This window comes from Scomber japonicus, chromosome 23, assembly GCF_027409825.1.
Source record: "Scomber japonicus isolate fScoJap1 chromosome 23, fScoJap1.pri, whole genome shotgun sequence".
In the NCBI taxonomy this organism is placed as follows: Eukaryota; Metazoa; Chordata; class Actinopteri; order Scombriformes; family Scombridae; genus Scomber; species Scomber japonicus.
The window spans coordinates 19,714,633-19,733,709 of NC_070600.1; the positions used below are offsets into that span (position 1 = coordinate 19,714,633).

General features: G+C 40.7%; 1 protein-coding gene across 1 annotated transcript in view; it reads left to right on the forward strand.

Annotated features, from left to right (window-relative positions):
• Positions 1–19,077, forward strand: part of LOC128353108 (uncharacterized) — a 57,690-nt gene that overhangs the window by 24,814 nt on the left and 13,799 nt on the right. The window contains exons 7-10 of the mRNA XM_053313795.1: positions 2,542–2,742; positions 5,956–6,032; positions 7,666–7,771; positions 13,550–13,777. Of these exons, the coding sequence (XP_053169770.1) occupies positions 2,542–2,742; positions 5,956–6,032; positions 7,666–7,771; positions 13,550–13,777 (612 nt within the window). The remainder of the gene's footprint in view (positions 1–2,541; positions 2,743–5,955; positions 6,033–7,665; positions 7,772–13,549; positions 13,778–19,077) is intronic.

The window sequence follows — 19,077 nt, forward strand, 5'->3', positions numbered from 1 at the left end:
CAGCTAAGACTCTCCTTCAGTTGTGTTTAACTGGTATGAGTCATCACACGTCGGTAAACATAACAGATTAAGATTTAAGACTTGGATTAGAGCCAGATTTAAGTCACAAAAATAAGGATTACTTGACTTAATCTTGACTGCTGCTTGATTATTTAGATTTCATACTTCATACAGACCGGACTTGATTTGAGTTTTTGGACTTTGGACACATTTTTGACCTTTTGAAATCCTAGAACAAAAGAAAACAAGTAAGGCAGAGACAGATAATTGCATAGCCAAATACCATGAATATGCCATAAAACATGCTCTTTTAACACAGATTTGAAAGAAATATCTTCAATTACTGTCATTCATTTCAACTGAATTGCAATTAGATTATGAGTTGTATTTGCTTTACATGACTCTAGACTTGACTTTAACTTTCTCTAAAAGACTTTGATCATCCTTCTTGCACTTGATTGCCGTCACTCTGTATGATTTCTGTCTTTTTAATGTCCACATTTTAAGAACTTGTGAAGTATGTGTCCACACTCTTCTGTCTTCCTGACACAAAGTGGGTGGTAACGAGTATATCCAACACCTTAATCACTACATTAGTCATTTGTTATCTGCGATTGTGTTTGCTAAGTGTCTTTCAGTCTTCTGGCTACTTTCGACTAATGATGGACTAATACCCGGCCTAACTGAAAGTGTGTCCTGCCACGTTACGTTACACCCACAGTTATCCCAGGGATTTCCTTCCAACGACTCCTTAATTTATCAGCCAAGGCAACAGTTCCTTTTTTCTCACCTGAGGGATTACTTTACGAAGCATCAGCACACCTACGGACACCCACACAAGTTTGACTTCCCAACTGAAAAACAGACTTTTGATGTGTGTGTGTGTGTGTGTGTGTGTGTGTGTGTGTGTGTGTAGAAAACTTGACATAACACAATCAGTTCTCAAGGGCAAACTGAAAACTGTGTGTCTGTGAAAGCTATTCTAATGTAAAGGGGATGTGGAGGCTTTTCTGCAGCTTTTTGGGATGCTGCTGGGAAATGTGTGTGTGTGTGCGTGTGCGTGTGTGTGTGTGTGTGTGTGTAATGGTGTACCTGCAGCGGACCGTGTTGTGTGAAATCCCCTCGGAGAGGAATGGCAGCTCTACACCCTGTCAGCGTGGGCTGGGGATTTGCATGGGCACGGAGCCACACTGTCACTGATCCGCTTTTAATTGGGTGTGACGATGAGAACTTTGAAGCCTGCGAGGGGGGGTTGTCTGTGTTTGGGGGTGGGGGGGCGGGGGGCAGTTTGGGTTTGTGTGGAGATAAAGTTTATAGTAATTTCATAATTTAGTTTTGAATACTATTTTTGAGGGTCAACGACTTATAATCTACACTTTCTTTTACAGACATTTGACAGTAAATTCTAGGCTTGCTGTCTTTCATATTTTACCATTAGCATGTTTGGCTATGCTAACAGTGTGGCTGTACTGATACTGTAGCAGGTTGGTCAGTTGTTGGGATGATTTATAATTAGTCCCTTATCTTTTCAAATGGCATCATCATCAGTTCAAAATTTGTATCTGTCCAAAGCTTTTTTATCTTTTTTTAAATAATGAATAAACTTCCCATTAGTCTAACTATACTTTGTGTTTAGTGCTAATTAGTCCAAATTAAGATTGACGTCACATATTCATTGTAAGCATGTTTGCATTTTTATATTGACTCCTGCACACTGTCAACAAAAAGTGTCCTCAGGTACCAACTTTTTGATCAAAGACCTTTAGCAATAAACTCACTAAAAGAAAAAAAATTGTTAAAAACAAAAGCTGTTTTGTGTAGAATGGTAATTGCAAATAGGTTTCTATTTTGAGTTTGGAAAATTGATTCTATCTGTCTGATTAGTACTTGTATTTTTGCAAAAAGTACCTTAATAACCAGTAAGGTGCGGCACATGCTCTCATGCTCCTGCTTAAACCTCCAGAGTGCCCCTGGCCATGTACCATGACACACATTTACATAACCAATTATATAAATTATACCTTCAGTAACTGAACACATACTTACCTTAAATTACCTTAAAAACATTCATTGTGTGTCAAGATCTAGATATACCTGAACCATAGAAACCTGAAAATAGATTAAAAGTACTGAACTAGTGATACAAAAATAATTAATGACAGAGGAAGGAATTGAAATATAGAATATTTTCTTATAGTTTAATACAAAAATCTTTTCTTTTTTTCATATATCTCATTAGTTGGCTACTGCAGTGACTCATTTACTTTTTGTGGAGCTCTGAAGATTAATTTAGTCTAATTTTAAATATCTGCTTGGTGACATAATAACAATTCTTCCTAAATCAAACATTGGAACAGCATTAAATAGGATTTATCTTTCAATGTCATGAAATAACTTGTTAGGCTGGTTATTGTTAACAGACCCATCACTGGTCTGATAAGTTCTCAAAATGATCCATATATGCAAAACAAAACAGTTACATTGTTATTGGTGCCAAAGTGATGCAGGATATTTCTATAAACTTTGATGTCTCCCATGCAGAGCTGTCTCCAGGCTTAGCAGCGCTCACAGTAGGCTGTGACTCTGGGAATCTGGGCTCCCTGTCCCGCGTCCAGCTTCTCCTCTTGGACCGACTGGAGCCAGCGACCCTGCAGAGTCCCTTTGGTCGTGATGTGGAGTTCTCCCCGGTGCAGGACTGGCTTGATCTCGGGATGAACTATGATATAGAATTGACTTCAACAGGTATAGTAAAGAAAGGAAAGCTCAACCCAGAGTCAGATTTAGAAGAATAATTATGAATGAACCCCTACTTTTCCTTCTGAAATTAACACTTCACATCTTAACTAAAGGTCCACTTACTGGCTTTTTTCCAAAACTTTCAACCTGTGGAAAAAAAATGAAATCAACACATCTCTTATCAACAAAAGAACAACTACATATTTAACAAAAACTTTGATAAGAATAAACTTCTCCATGCAGAGCCAACATCCAATTCTCATTATTTGCTGGCAACTCTAAAGACGTTTAATGTTATTATAAGCAACGCCCATAGAAATATTAGGGAAAGCACACAGCTTAGTGCCAGGATTAATAATAAATCCAGCAGAAGCATCCAGATACTCCCAATACAAGTAGCACCTCAATGCCAGATGGAAAAGCAGAGACTGACAAGCAATCTCAGTTTGCTGAGTGTAAACGTCCTGCTCTGACCAGTCTTTTTGACAGTTTGAGTGAGATCGTTTGATAAGCAAAAACCGTCACATTTAATAACAGGGAGCAGTCAGACAGGTGTGTCTGTGTGTTTGTGTGTGGTGGAAAATCACATGACCAGACAAGGGGGGAAAACTCGACACCCTAGGTGTGTTTCTTGGTCCGTCGCCGGCCTTGAGGGTAAGCAATGCCTTTATGGCGACGAGCGGCTTTTCTTTTAACAAACTGCGATACCGCCTCTCATCTGTCCAAGGCATGCTGCTGCGAGCTCTTAACTGCTTTTCTCTGAAGGTGTGGCGGCTTAGAGGAAAGGTTTATAGGGATATCAGGATGTGCCATATTAAGAAAGATCAAACCGCATAGTGGATCATTAACCGGGAAAGTCCGACTAAGATAGCTGAACACACTTAGAAACAAACACTGCACACGTAACAATGGATAAGAGACTGTGGAGTGTTTAAAGAATACTCATTTAGTCTAGCGCCTGCTGTTTAAAGTCTGATAACACTTTGGAGATAGACACCATAGATGTTTAAAGAGTCGGTTCCCCTAAATGATAAAGAAAGATATCTCACATGGTATCTCACTATGCTGATGCTTTGCTTTATTTGTGCAGGTTTTGTTTCCATTCCAATGCAAAGGATATGAACCGAATTTAACTTTTAGTGCTCACAGTGTTAAAAAATGACATTTAACAAGAACAGTCAAGAGCCATCATCAAGGACAGTTGAGGCTGATGGGAAAGTCATTTGTTTTGCAGGTGTATTGGGCCTAAACTTTAGCCCTGATGTCAATTGGCTAAGGAAATCTACACTACAGTTGCTGGTTGGGGATTATCAAAAGGAGACCATAAATTTGTGTAAATCCAGTATTATAATATAAAATGGACTAAAGAGGTAGACTGACCAACACTGCCATCCCCAGAGCCACAGCAAACAACAACAGCAACATCTCTTTCCATTAAGTGCTTGGTGTGCTCACGCTAGCTAGCGCCATTCTCTGTAAATATTCACTCATTTACTTCAGTTTAAATCCGCTTGATTGACACATTCATGATTGCATTTCCTGTTTTTGTGCAAGACCCGCAGTCAGAGTGCACCAAGGTTCAACTTTGACCTGCAAATTTGCACAGTCTGCCATCAGAAGTCATGTCAATTTTGCTTGAATAGCGATAAGAAGCAATAGCTGTAAACTGTCTGTGCAGCACATCAGTTTCATGCTCTCAATTGGAGCTATGTTGCTTTCAAAAAAAAAAATTCAATTAAATTTGTATCTCTTAAAATCACAGATCACAAATGACAACCTGTACAGCAATACAACATTTTCTATCCTTAGACCCTCGTATCAGATGAGCCCTTTAATGGGGAAAATATGAAAGAAACCTCAGGAAGAGCAACAGAGGAAAGATCCTTCTTCCAGAACAGACAGACATACAATATATGTTATGTAAAGATAGACCAGATAACAAAATTAGACAAGTACAGCATGGCAAAACAGGATGACATCATTATAGATATAGATCAGATATATATACAGTGATGCACTGTCATTGGGAATCAGTATCCTTCTGGTGATGTGCTATTAACCTGATATGTACAGCATTACAAGCAAAGACCTGAAACCCTTTCCTGTCCACACTTTTCCAAAAATCATTATTTGGGAGGAACTTCCCGAAATAAACAACCATGCTGACATTATTCTGTGATTTGCCATGGAAACAGTCGAGGAAGTCAGCAGGATTTGAACTTCTATCTTAAACTCTCATTTATAATATTTCACATTACTTCTGTCATTTTTCATTTGTACAACTAGAGCAACACTATGAATGCCTTTGAGGAGAGACTGTCCAAAAATGTGCCCCATTACTGTCATTCTGTCTATTATAGCATGCTTTTTTATCTCACCTTTGACCTGTGTTTATATCTTATCTGAATACCTCTGCCTTTTAAATGTGGTCAGACGACACTTTGAATAAACTCGTTTGTTTTAAGAATACCTCAGCCTTTATGGGGCCATACTTTTTCTGCAGACTTTGCTTTAAATTGCATTTTTATTCAAACTTTAATGGAACAAAAAACCTCAAATGTTGGTTATTTAGAGTAACAGGGACACAACAAGTAACAAGGAGAAACATGCTGCGGTTCAATTGTCCAATTCACCTCCATTGTATTGGGTTGGCAACAGGAATCTCATAGGCTAATATCTCAAAGCATAAATACTCGAATACCACTAAAGGTACGTTTTGTTTTTTTATTTTTTATTTGAATGGACTGGCCTTTTAGCAGCAGAGGAGAAATATGATAACCATGGTGAATATGTTTTGTTCTGCTCATGCATCTGTGCCACCAATATTTACAACAAGACAAAATCCATCTGAGTTTGTTGGAAGCTTGTCTTTCCTCTCTCTCTCTCTCTGTCTCTGTCTCCAGAACAATGTTTGCACCTGGCACGCTTCTGTGGACAGGTGCTCCTCTAGGGTTTTGTTGCTCCATTTCTGCCATTATTTACTCAGAGATTAAGGGCCATAATTGGACTTAATACACTACATTACTCATATGTCTGCACACACACTCAAGTACAAAAGACAACTGCATGTAACTGTGTGCCGGAGGCTAACGCTTATGTACACATATGCACAGACGCGCACTCCTGCCTGCCTACAACACGACTTACATACACAACTGCATGCACACAATTGCTTCCTCTCTTTTTGGCTTGATGCTGTGTTCTGTGTGGTTTTGTCAGATGTTTTGAGGCCCCTCACAGCTGGCAGCATCTCTGAAAGGTGTGACTCTGCAGGGAAAGTCTGGCAAAACAAATCGGTGAGTGCTGCTTGCTACTCGTGAAATTGCTTTTCACTCTCTTACCCCTCCTCCCCCCTAACACCGTTCATCTATCAGACTTCCTGCCTTTTCCTGAGCAAACACTAGACCTTCAAGAATCAATTCCTATTAGACAATAACCCCAAACCTGGCACACAGTCTCCTTTCCAGACAAAGACCCCCATTTATAAACTTGAACTGGCATGCATTTACAACTGTCATTCCAGAAAGACCAGAGCCAAATTGTTGTTGATAATTGAGACACAATATAACAGAGGGCACGCGGCGTGCAGCAGGTGTGTGGTTAATCAGTCACGGGCTGCAGGAGGGGGGAGGCCCGACTGTACGGGAGCAGGCAGGCTTTTACACCAGCTCATTGCTGTCGCAGGGGGGTACGCTCTGCTAAACGCCCAGCGCGGTGGGATTCTTTTGGAGGATGCACCACTACTAGAATCAGACAGGGGTTGAGGGGTCAGAGGGGTAAACAGGGCTTGTGCATGCTGGGCTGCAGCGGAATGGATGCAGGTGCTCCACGTGATCTAAGATTAATCTCCCCTTTATGACGGATGAGAGAGAGCCCCTGAAAAGCATGAATGAGCCTCATAAGCCCCCCACAATCATTGCTAACCACAATGACGAGCTGGAGTGCTCGGAGCAGGATTCATACAGTCATTTGCATAATGGCCCTCGCTGAAGCAAGTATCGACACACTGGATTATTTATAATGAAGATAAACTGATAAACCAGGAGTAGGTTTTTTAAATTGTAAAGTACGAGGGGCCGCTGGTTTCAGAAGTACTTATTTACCACTATCATTTTAGTAATAACTCTAATGTGCAGAGTTTTAAAGGAATAGTTTAACATTTTGGGAAATATGCTTCTTCCTTTGACTTGCAGAGTTAGATGAGTCAATCCAATTTCTGGAGGCTTGCCATAACCACAAGGTTATCTGGCAACCGTCAGTAACTCCAGGAAGTGACTGCTAAGAAATGGTCAGGCACAAAAAAACCCTTAAAACCAGAGCTTGTTGTTTAAATAGATAAAACATATCAAACATATTATTATTTATTCGTGAGCTTTAGAGGTGCTTGTAGATGGATGTAATGTACTACAGTGGACAAGGCCAGCACCATAACACATTTTATCCATCAATCAACCAATATTAGTGTAGTATGTAGTGTACTATATTTAGAACATTTGAACCACTTTACCTTACTGTGAGACAGCCATTTCCTTTGGCACTACATTTTATCAAGCATTAAACATATATATTCCTATACATGCCACACACTGTATTACCCTGCTGCAGCACTTTCTGATGCAAACAGCTGATCTGCAGTGGGATACAATGAATGACGTGTAGGAATATTGCAATAAAGTGGTGAAAATATTCTAAATATAGCATACACTTAAACTTACATTGATTTTTAGGTGGCTAAAATATGTTTTGCTGCTGGCCCCATCCACAGCAGTACATTGTTTAACTAGTGCTACAGTAGTTCTCCTGTTAGCTTCTCGAAAACTGGGGGGCTAATACATTGACTATGGACAAGTGCCTCATGCAACCCTCTTCAAAAAAATCCAAACTATCCCTTTTGAACTATCCCTTATCTTTTGCTTCCTATCCTTGCAGGATCAGTCAGAGGGAGGTTCTGGGTCGCCTTCATCATGGATCATAGACCCGAGTCCATCATACAACATGTTCAGATCCTCAGACTCTCCCTGCAACTCCAATCCTGGTACTGTATCCCTTAAATCTACCCAGAAAGTGTTCTCATCCACCTTTTTCATGATCTGTGTGTGTTGCTATGACATACCACCTCTCTGTTAAAACTGGCGCTCCCTCTTAAGAGCCTATAACAACAATACTTAATCAATACAAGAGCCCTTTTTAACCATTAGCGTCTGATCCGGTAAAAGCCCACTCAGTCCCTGTCAGCTCTGGTTTATTAGGAGCCATTGTCTCCTCACTGTCAGCGCTGTGTTTGGCGTTCCCTTGCCTCCGGTACACTTAAGCCCGCTAATCCTACGGCCAGCTGGCTCGCAGTATCACCTTCACCTGTGTGGCCCTGCTTGTGTACATTCATGAGTGATGGTTCAGTGGCAGTGCTTACAGTACAGACCACAAAAACTGGAAAGCTGGCAGCAGAAGACAAGAAAAAGGTCAGGAGTACTGTCACCACATGGAAATGAAGAGCCACCCTTGAGTTAGTGGCTAGCTCTGCTCCCCCCCCCCCCCCCCCCCCCCCACCTTCATTTGACCATTTCTGTCAGACTGTGATCATGCTCTGTTAATTTCTCGCCAGTGACTCACTTGTCCAGTATCAGTCATTGTGCTATAACGCTAATGGTCCATGGTATGCTGGTACTCATAGAGGATGTTAGAGATGCATCCATCATATCAGAGATTGATTCATCTGAGCTGCAGCTTACTGTTTGGACCAGAGGTCGCTGATATGTCTTGTTAATCCTCCACGGCTCACGTCAGAGAGACAAATGCTGCACGGCTTAGTTATTTGACCGCTCAGTGTTTGGTGTTTCTGAAGGAATTTTATGTATCTGGTCACTGGTGGCACACTGGTGAGGAGCCATAGATCAATCAGGCTTCAAACATGAAATCTTTTGACATTAGCTTTCATAAAACCTTCAGAAATTATGCATTCACTTTCATTTTTTAAATTTTTTTTTTTACCACTTTGAGAGCATACGTTGTAAATATACCACTGTCATATTATCGCCTTATAAAGTTGTTGAGGCACATGTGTGAGCAACATACAGATATGGAGCAACATAATGGCATTGTGTTTCTGTTTACCTGATGAATGTAAGACCAATAGCCAATAGCCACCACTTTTAAAGGTGAAACTTTATTTTAAATGTAGCATCTTTGAAATGTTACTGCTGCTGCAAAACCTTTAGGCAATAATGCATCATGCTACTGTTTGGCATACTGTATGTTTCTAGTCCTTTTTCAAGTCCAGTTAATTTTATTAGTATAGCCTAATATCACAAATCACAAATTTGCCTCAGGGGGCTTTAAAATCTGCACAGTAATACAACATCCTCCATCTTTAGACCCTTGATTCAGATAAGGAAAAACTCCCTGAACCTCAGGAAGAGCAGCAGGGGAAGGATTCCTCTCCCAGGATGGACAGATGTTGAGTGTGCCAAATAGACCAAGAAAGATAAATAACAGAAACATATAATGGAAAACAGGATGAAAAAATTGTAATGGATATATGAAGAAAGGGATCAAGAGGACACTGAGCAACTTCCAGGGCTGCTATAATGTGCCACCACCTTCATACACCAAAGTCAGTTTATCAGTCATGGTGGGAAATTTATTTTCTTGGGAAAATGGTTGAAATATATCTTCCGTGGCTCAGGACCTTTCTAAAGTCAGTTTTTTACAGAACACCTCTGTTACATTGCATTAAAATAGTCTGAGTTTACCAGGCAGGGAGGATCTAATAAAAAGATATCATGCAGCTGCATTATGGGAAGTGTAGGATCTAGGTTTTTTGAGCTTGAGCCATACCAAACACTTAAAGTTAGAGTTTTAGTTTCTACTGCTTCAATTTTGATGATAGCCATTATATAATGCCACATTTCTAATGAATCAGTGACTCATTGAGGAGGTTCAGGGATTATTATTATAGATACTTCTATTTATGCCTTTCTATGCTTACTCTATTGTGCAATATCACCAAAATGATATGACACCAATTTTCATCTCTGCAACTGGGAAACAATATGTTTTTTTTTTGTTTGTTTTTTTTATCAGAGAGAATATTTGCATGCACTAGCTCTTTAAATTTGTGTAGTAGACATCTGGTTTTTTGCATACAATCAGTGGAATTTCCTTTAGCTCTAAAATGCAGCTTTTCCAGCTTCCCAAACATATAAAAACAAGACTTTCCCTGTTTAACTGCTGTGTTTGAATTAAGCAAACTGGACTCATGAAAGCAGACGTCACCCAGAGGATCTTAGGTGCTTGTGTGGTTAGTTTGACCTCTTAGAGGCCAAAGGCATGGTCACTTTCTGAGGGTGGATGCGGAGGAGGAGGAGGGGGTCATCAGCAGGGCGTAGAGAGGTCACGCCTGAGGTCACACAGTCTCTAAAAGATGCCCAGTGTGTGGCATGTCTTTGTGTGGATAGGTGAGATTTGGTTACCCTGGAGGTGCGAGCAGTTAAACCTTTCAATAGGACTCCTAAGTAATGGAGGGGTTGACCCCATTTTGACTCAATGTATGTGACACAGTCAAGAAAATAGGCTCATAAGAGCAATTTGCATTTGGGATAGATGACCAGTTAACATGACTGAATGTGCTGATTTACATTTAGATTTGAGGAGGATAGATTGAAAAACTGCTGAAATGGTGAATCAGTTGGACAAATCAGTGGAAAATAAGCTGATATTCAGTTAATTGTTAGAGTATCAAGACATTTGCTGGTCCCAAAAATGATGATTTGCTGCTCTGCTTATGAATTTAAAGTGACAATATTTTTTAAAACACTGAAAATGGATGAAATGTTAAATGGTTGACTCGTAGTAACTCTTTGAAACATTTAGTCTCTTTTTGCTCATTAATTTGGTTTTACAGCTAACTATCTGCTTAGCACCAAACAGGTGGCAACTAGGTGGTGAACATAGCGAAGCATTTAGCAGCCACAGCCTGACGAGTTGGGGGAAACCAAAGCAGAGCTAAATGGAGAGCGAATATTTAACTTTATAAAGTGATAAAATGGCATCAAAACCATCAACCACTGCCTCAAGTGAACATAAAAATAATTTATTATGGCTTCTATATTTTGGGGGTTTGGGGACAAAACAGACACCTATATGTTTCAGTCTTTTCCATACGTTTTTTTTTTTTTCAATTACCAACTAATTTTCTGGCACCACTTTGATTCCACTTCAATAAATCTCTCTTTGGATCAATCTGAAGCCAGAATTCAGCTGCGATAGGACATCCCTGCTCCCCAGTGAGGCTCATGATAAAACCATTGTCCATTTTTGCTCATCAGGAATTCATAGGTACCATAATCCCTCCCTCATAATTGTTTCATGACTGTTTCCCCACTGCCCCAGTCACTCCACGTTCACCCCCAATGTTTAGCATTCAGCTGCTACTGAAGACGTTATAGTGTCCAAAATGAATGTAGCGATCTAGCGCGGGCCACAAAGAGCACTAATCTGAACTGACCCTGGTGGATTGTTCCGGTACGCTGAGGAAGCTACAGGACAGATTAGGCTGCAGAAACACAGAGATGGTGCAAGCAGAGATTAGTCGTGTAAGCAAGGATCGTTTCCCCCCCAGAGGACCACACACTGACAGTGTAGCCATGTCACCATTGTCGCTAAGCCACCGCCACTGTGGACTCATTGGCTATTGTCTCTGAAATCCTGCAGCCCTTCTCCAAGTTGCACCCCCCCCCCCGCTTCTCCTCCTAAAAAAAACCTGGACTCAAGCCCTTTGATTGGCACTTGTCAGGGCTGATAGAGAGGGTGACGTGTTGGGAAAAGGCTTCGATAAAGGAAGCCCTGAAAGGAAAATCCCCTCCCCATGAATAATAATTTGGCAAGGATTTTCCCTTTTTACTCCACCCCGCTCTATTCGGCCATTCTTTCAGGAGATAGAGGAGTGAAGGCTCTGGGTGGCATCAGTGAATAGCCTGAGCATGCTGATTGTCTCGCTGATGCTCATCCCTTTCTCAAACATGTAAAGAAAAAGATACAAGTCCAACCTTCTTGCCTGTGCCTGGTGCGCTGGATGTTGGACCACGCTGTGTAAAGGGAATCGGACGAAGGGTGGGCGGTGCATGTGTGTGCGTTTATTGTCTTCAGTGGCCTTTTCGAGATTAGCAAGGGGATTTGACTTGGCCGCTCGCAGCCAAATCCAGCTATCTGCTGTGTTCAGATGCTATGGTTGGTATGGTAACCTGCTCTGTGTGTTTTAGATGGGCTCTTGTTTCCAGCTTGAACTGACCAGTAATCACTGCGGTGCATTCATGGATTAGGCCGTGTTGGAGGTTAGGATAGGAGGGTTTCAAAAAGAAGGAAACCAAATCCTGAATAATTTCAGTCGTGGTTTCACCCGGTTTTAAAGATTGCACATTGTAGAAATAGTCTGGACTTGCTGATATTAATTATTATTATCAATGAATGATTAGTTGATAGAAATGTAATCATCAACAAATGCGATACTTGAGTCATTCTTATTTCCCGAGGAAGAATGCCAAACTGAACAACTATCATTTATCAAGCACAAATAGTTCATATTCTGTAGTTGTGGCTTCTCAAATATGAGGATTTGCCATTTTCTCTTTTTTATATCACTGTAATTAGCAAACCTTTGGGTTATGGAGACAGATCAAGTCATTTGTAGGCATCATCTTTGGCTCTTGCAAATTATAATGAGCTTTTTAGGAGAAAATATTGTGTAATTGAAAACATTCATTAGTTGGAATTGTTGGCTGAAGCTAATTTAAATGTTATGTAAGATGCATGTCGAACAGAAGTTTTAGATTTTAGAGAACTCATTTCTTTCCATCACATGCATCATGATGTCCCTGCAGACATCCGAGACATTTGGTTTATGCTGCATACAACCCCCCCCCCCCCCCCCCCCGCCCCCCCAAAACAACAGGGAATGATGAATTCTGTGCTCTAAAAATGAATAAATTTCTCATCCTGTCGTCTGTTTTGGTGACATTGAGATTTCAGCAGGACACGGAGGTTGATGGGAGCGTGTGATTGTGTGCAGCGTGGTGGAAGACGGCCCGTCAAATGAGACATTGCTCCATCAATCTGGGCTGCTGACCTCTGCTCGCTCACTGACGGGATAAATGAATACTCGCCGCCATGTTTTGACGGCTTGATGAATCTGCTGCCCGTCATCTACTCGACTGGTCAAGCTTTCTCCTCCTAATGAATAGAAGCATCTCCCAATGTATCACATTGGAATTATCGCTCATGCGCTAACACAAGTAACACTCGTGTTTGCAAAAGTAGTATGAAGAAAAGAGTCCGAAACTTTAATGGAAACTGTTGCAAAAAACAATCCGGGCCTTTTTTAAGCTCAAGTCTGCATTGATTGTGCTCTTTGTCTCTGTGCTGCTATACCAAGAGGTGTATTCATTGGAGTTTGTATTCAGAGATAATGGGACTCTTAATTGGCTGGTCATTGACAAAATGGATGGCTGTTTAGGTTTCAGGGAGAGCGTCCGCTCCTTAGTGAGACTCTGAAAGGGGCTGAAGGGAGACGTGATGTGGCATTTAGGAGAACAATGTGATGAGAATTAGTGTTTATTAAAGGAACAGGAATGGGTTTTAGTACTTTTTACTAAGTGGCTACTTCCACATAGACGACCATGAATAAAGATTTGTGGGTTTTTTGTCCAAATCTGTATTGACTACAATGTTAACAATGATTACAGACAGAGCAAAAGACTACTAGATGACTACATTAGATTTTTTTAATATATATATTTTATGTTGTCTGCCTCTGCTCCAGGTTCCAGTGCAGATGAAGGGGGCCCCACCGAGGAGGAGTCCAATTATCCAGGATGGAAGGAGCAAGCTGAGTCCTCAGATGGAGGGAGGAGGACCAATCACCGAGCTGAGGAGAAGGACAGAAGGATGGAAGAGAGGAAAACAAAGGTGCTAAACATGCTTTCCAAACTGCAGGACGACACACCTCGTCAGCCCAGTGGAAACAAAGGCTGCTCCAACTTTGAGGACTGTGAGTTTATTATAAAATGATAATGAAATTAGCCAGTCATGCATAACTTTGGTCATTTTCAACCTGGACCCTGTTATTTTTCATCATTGAACAACTACTGCTTTAATAGTTTCACATCTGTCAAATACAGTCTGAACAGGTCAAAGGTCTCACATTGAGATGACTGTAATGAAAGGTGCAGCTCATTTAAAGTGGACATACAGTATCATGCACATTTCCAGGTCTATATTCATATTCTGGGGCTCTACTGGAATATCTCTGCATAATTTACAGTCCAGAAACTGCTTAATTAACTTATACAGGCCGTTTTACCTCCTGTCTCTTTACGGACCCTTCTTTACTCTGTTCTGATTGGTCAGCTTCCATTGGTAGGATCTCTCTTCTTTTTCTTGTTCTTTACTCAAACTGGAGATCTCCTAAATACATCTCGACATGTTTGAGCCTAAACCTGATGCGAAATATGTGAGTGGACAACGTGAAGGCTACAGAACAGACGGCTGTTTGTGGACATGGGCAAAAAAGTTTAACATAGACATCTAACATTATAACAGTATAAAAATATATCATAAAACAACAAGAAAGTGTGTTATGTACCCTTTTATGTGTCCATTACATGTGTCAAATACACTTAAATGAAACTAATACCTTTTCAGTGTTAAAAACCCAATAAATAATTGAGTCAATGTGTGTAAAATGTAAAATCAATTAGCAGACAATGCAAAAAATATAAAGCTACGTTATGTGTGTTATACTTCAGTGCTAAAAAACAGCACAGCAGTGTTTAAAGGGTATATATATCTCTGCCTGCCAACACTCTTAGGGTTTGCCTCCTGTTCACACAATAGACCGTGTGAGAGAAACACAAACACCCCGACGCATTTACCAACTCTCGACTCAAAAAATTCCCCCTCAATTACGGCACTTGATTTTTAGAATTGCCTTTTTTTTTCGCAAAACAGGAGTTTAGCCAGGAGTTCTCCAGTTTCCCTCAAGTGCCTAATTTCTGGCATCCAAGCCTTTGTGAGAGTGCTGGGGCCTGCGAGTCCGACAATAAGCATCCACACCTAAGGTCAAGTCTGAGGGGCCGGCCCTCTGCAGAGGTCAGTCAGGTCTCCGGTGAATGCTGGCAGCCGTGAATGGGACTGATTGGACAGGTTTGTTCAGACGGTAATCAAGCAAGATGAAGAACCCTGCAGCTGGCCTCACTTCTCTGCAGCAAGGTTATTACTGATGGAAAGCTTTTTGTGCTATTACAGGAGTATGGTGTGTATGTGTATGCGTGTATACGTGTGTGTGTGTGTGTGTGTGGGTGTGTGTGTGTGTGTATTGTAATGAAACCAGGTATAGTATAATAACGACAGCTTTGAGGAAAGTTTTGCAAAGTGACGTCACCTTGGATGGTTTTTGTTTTTTCGAGGGGCATTTTTAAGCTAGGTGTTGGGTTTAAAGAAAGCTATGTAGCTTCTGAAAGAATAAAAACAAACTTATCTTCTCACAAATAAAAAGTTAAAATTCACAAGATTAAAAAAGCACCATTTTTCATTTAAATACACTCATAGGTTTTGCTGCTACTATACAGCTTTACTTGGTTTGGTATGATTAATATGTTATGTGTGCTAATGTTAGCTAATTGCTGAATAACTGATAGTACAGTGGTGCAGTATAATTAAGTATAACTACTATAACTACTCAAGTACGATACTTATCTTGAGGTAGCCTTCTTACATTTTATGCTATTATACTTCGTCTTCACTACATTATAGAAGAAACATTTTGATAAAATTTTACTTGAGTACAATTATATGAGAGCTAAAGTTCCAGGTTACACACAAAATAGATCTTCAGTATATAAAATATGATGTATTGTTGCAGATACAACTACTTTACAATATAGAAAGTAGTTAAAACAAGCTTCACTTCAACTACAACACTTGAATGCTGCTCAGACATTAATTCAGCCATTTCTGCATAATGAGTTTTACTTTTGTAGCTTTAAGTGCATTTTTCTGGTAATGGTTAGGTAACATTATAAATGCAGGGCCTTTATTTGTAATTAAGTTTTTATACTGTGCTGTATAACTAATCTTCCATCATTATAGTACTTTTCTTCTTGTAGTACTGTTACACTATACTTAATTGTCACTTGTGTCCACGGTGACCACTGCTCAGCAAATGTTATAGAAATGTATGATTTTAGTTTGCATTAGATTTGGGGTAAGGATTAAGGTTTTAGCTCAGCTCTTCAGTTTATCTCAATATTATTTATTTTTTTGTCTACACACATTTTGAATATGCAGTTTCCTGCTGCAACAAGCCTCTGAGCTCAAAGAGAAAGGTCCTCTTGTGGTGAGGACACAAGATGCTTCCAATCATTCAAGTCCTTCAAAACACCAAATAGGCAAAGATGTGCCATGTGTGTGCGTGTGTGTGTTTTTGTTACCTCATTGGGACCTTTTCCAGTATAAACACCAAACTTGTTGGGACCAGTAGTCCACATAGAGACTACAAAGCCTGGTTCTAAAGAGGCAAAAAAAATGTTTTCTGAGGTCCTGATTAGGGTTAGGGTTCGGGTTTGGGTCAGGCAATGAAAGGACACCAATGCAATGCTCTAACAATGATGGCTGTGCAAACTTGTGTGTGTATGTGTGTGTGTGTGTGTGTGTGTGTGTGTGTGTGTGTGTGTGTGTGTGTGTGTGTGTGTGTGTGGTGTTCTTTAGAGAAAGACACTCACTCACTGTGCTCTCTGTTCTTGTGTTTATGGGTGTGGTGTGTTTACAAAGTGTGTTCTGGTACAATTTGTCATATTTTAGTCCTGAACATTTGCCGGGATCCTTTTGTTTCATCGTGTGTGTCCTTGCTTATACACACTCATTTGGTTGTGTGTTTGTTGTTTGTGTGTGTGTGTATGTGTGTATATGTGTGTGTGTGTGTGTGTGTGTGTGTGTGTGTGTGTGTGTGTGTGTGTGTGTGTGTGTGTGTGTGTGTGTGTGTATGTGTGTGTGTGTGTGTTGGCTACCTCTCATCCAGACACTTGTAACTATGGCCTCTCATTAAGCTTTGAAAGGGCTAACTGGTCATAATTGTCTCTGTTTTGTCCAACACTGACCACTTGCCAAAGGATTCCCAATATAGACCGCCCCCTCCCTCCACACACACATTCCCACCTATAACTTCCTGTACTCTGCCACTCATCTGTCCATTCAACTCTGTGACCCTCCAGGTTGTCATCAGTCAGCGGTGTGCTTGGAGTCAACATTCGTGGAGCAGACGAGAGTAAGAGCACAGGAGGATAATGTATGTACATAAAGCACAAAGAGCAGATGTAATCATGTTCTCAGTACAGAGACGAGCATTGCCAAACCTGTCCCCCCCTTGTTGACATATAATGCCAAGTGTTGAGCACATGAATTATATGACACTAAACAGATTTTTTTACTTTAATTTTAAGATTCAGTTCAGATTTAATTGTCCAACAAGAGGATAAATGCACACCACACAGGGTAATTACATTGCAGGTACTTTACATGCAATTGAGACAATAAGGATCTATGTTAAAAGCCAGAAAAACTGTAACGAGAAGAATATAGATAAGAGGAATTTATAGTTAAGAGAAAGTGTTAAACAGCATAAGGAATATTATTTATAAGAATTAAGAGCATGTTTTACAAATGGGATTAATGAAAACTTGAAGGAGTTGCAATGTATTTATGGAAACCTTACTCTCAAATTCTTAAAAGAAAGCATGGTCTAGATTTAGCTCTCTGTTATCATTGCCTCATGGCTATATCTTACCAACATCAATCACAGATATCTGAAATAAAAGGGCAGGAAAATACTAAAAAAAAGTCAATGAAATAATGAGTCAATTATATTTTTTTCATGCTAATCAAACTTAAATATCTTGACTATACTGATATGTCAATGATGCTGTAATGCTGTGCCAAAGTTGCTTTCACGTGACAAAAATCACTGTCAAATAATGTTGGAAGTTGGGACACAGTGAATTATACAAAAGTAGAATTGCCAATTTGTGTTTACATAATCTAGACTTCTCTGCACAACCCAGACCAAACAGACTGAGGCTGAGTTACGGAGAGCAGCGTGACACTGATGTCAAGTAGCTGTGGTCTCCTTTTGTGTTGCACAGCAGCAGCAGCTAGCACCTGTTAACCAGCGAATCACTGTGGTGTGAGGGACTCTGTGGGTCTCTGATGAATGTCAGTGTTGATATGGAACACCTGGCGGCTTCGGGGCACGCCTCGCTTTGACCCCACCCACCCACCCACTCACCCACCACCAGCAGCCACCATCAGCCACCAGCTTACATTACCACCTTATAATTGTGGGTGAAGGAGCAGGTCAAAATGTTGTTTTCGAGTCAGTGAAGGAGCAAAAATGAAAGATAAGGCATGTCAAATAAACAACCGCTTATACAAAAAAAAGAGAGAGAGATGAAGGGATTAAAGAATGTGTGTATTTGTGTGCAGGATGATGTTCCTAGTGTGTGCGTTCGGGTACAGTGCCTTTATGTAACCCCTGTTTGCTCAGCCTTTGGTCTGGAATACCTCTATGTATTTACCATCAGTCCAGAATGACTGGGCAAACAAACAGCTCACCTATTGATGAGCGGCAGCGTGCAATAAGCCTGCTGTATTCAAGAGAGAGAAAAAAAGGGTAGGGGTAGAGGGAGAGCACAAAGTAAATCTGTCAAAGAGTCTATTATACAGTGTCCAAACAGAGAGCGCCCTCCACAATGGCCTTATTAATGGCACAATGTCAAGGAGCGGCAGGGCAATAATAGCAGATGATTTTGCTTTGTGAGGTTATCGCTGGAGATCTGGTATTGAAATACAGCAGATGATTTGGACTCTTGGGAGCATATCAGTGAGGATCTGCCGCAGGTTCTGATTGGGTGTAGGCGTGTGTGTGACAAGCTGTGAGTGTGTGTGTATGTGTGTGTGGGGGTGTGCATGTGTGGAAAGCATAAGTTGTGGTTTGTGGTGAGGCCGATGGCGTGCAGCCAGAGACAGGAGTGTGGCCGCTACGTGTGTCTTTGTTTGTTTTCCTACCAGAGCTTTAACCTCCGCCTCATCACACACACACACACACACACACACACACACACACACACACACACACACACACTCCTCAGTCTTTTTGGAGAAAGTGAGGGGGAGGAGTCGTGTGTTCATGGAGCAACACAACAACCAGCGACTGCAGGAGCATTCTGCCAAATATTGTCATCCACTTTTACATTGTAGTACGCACTCAAGAGAAACCAGCACACGTTGCCAAAAGAC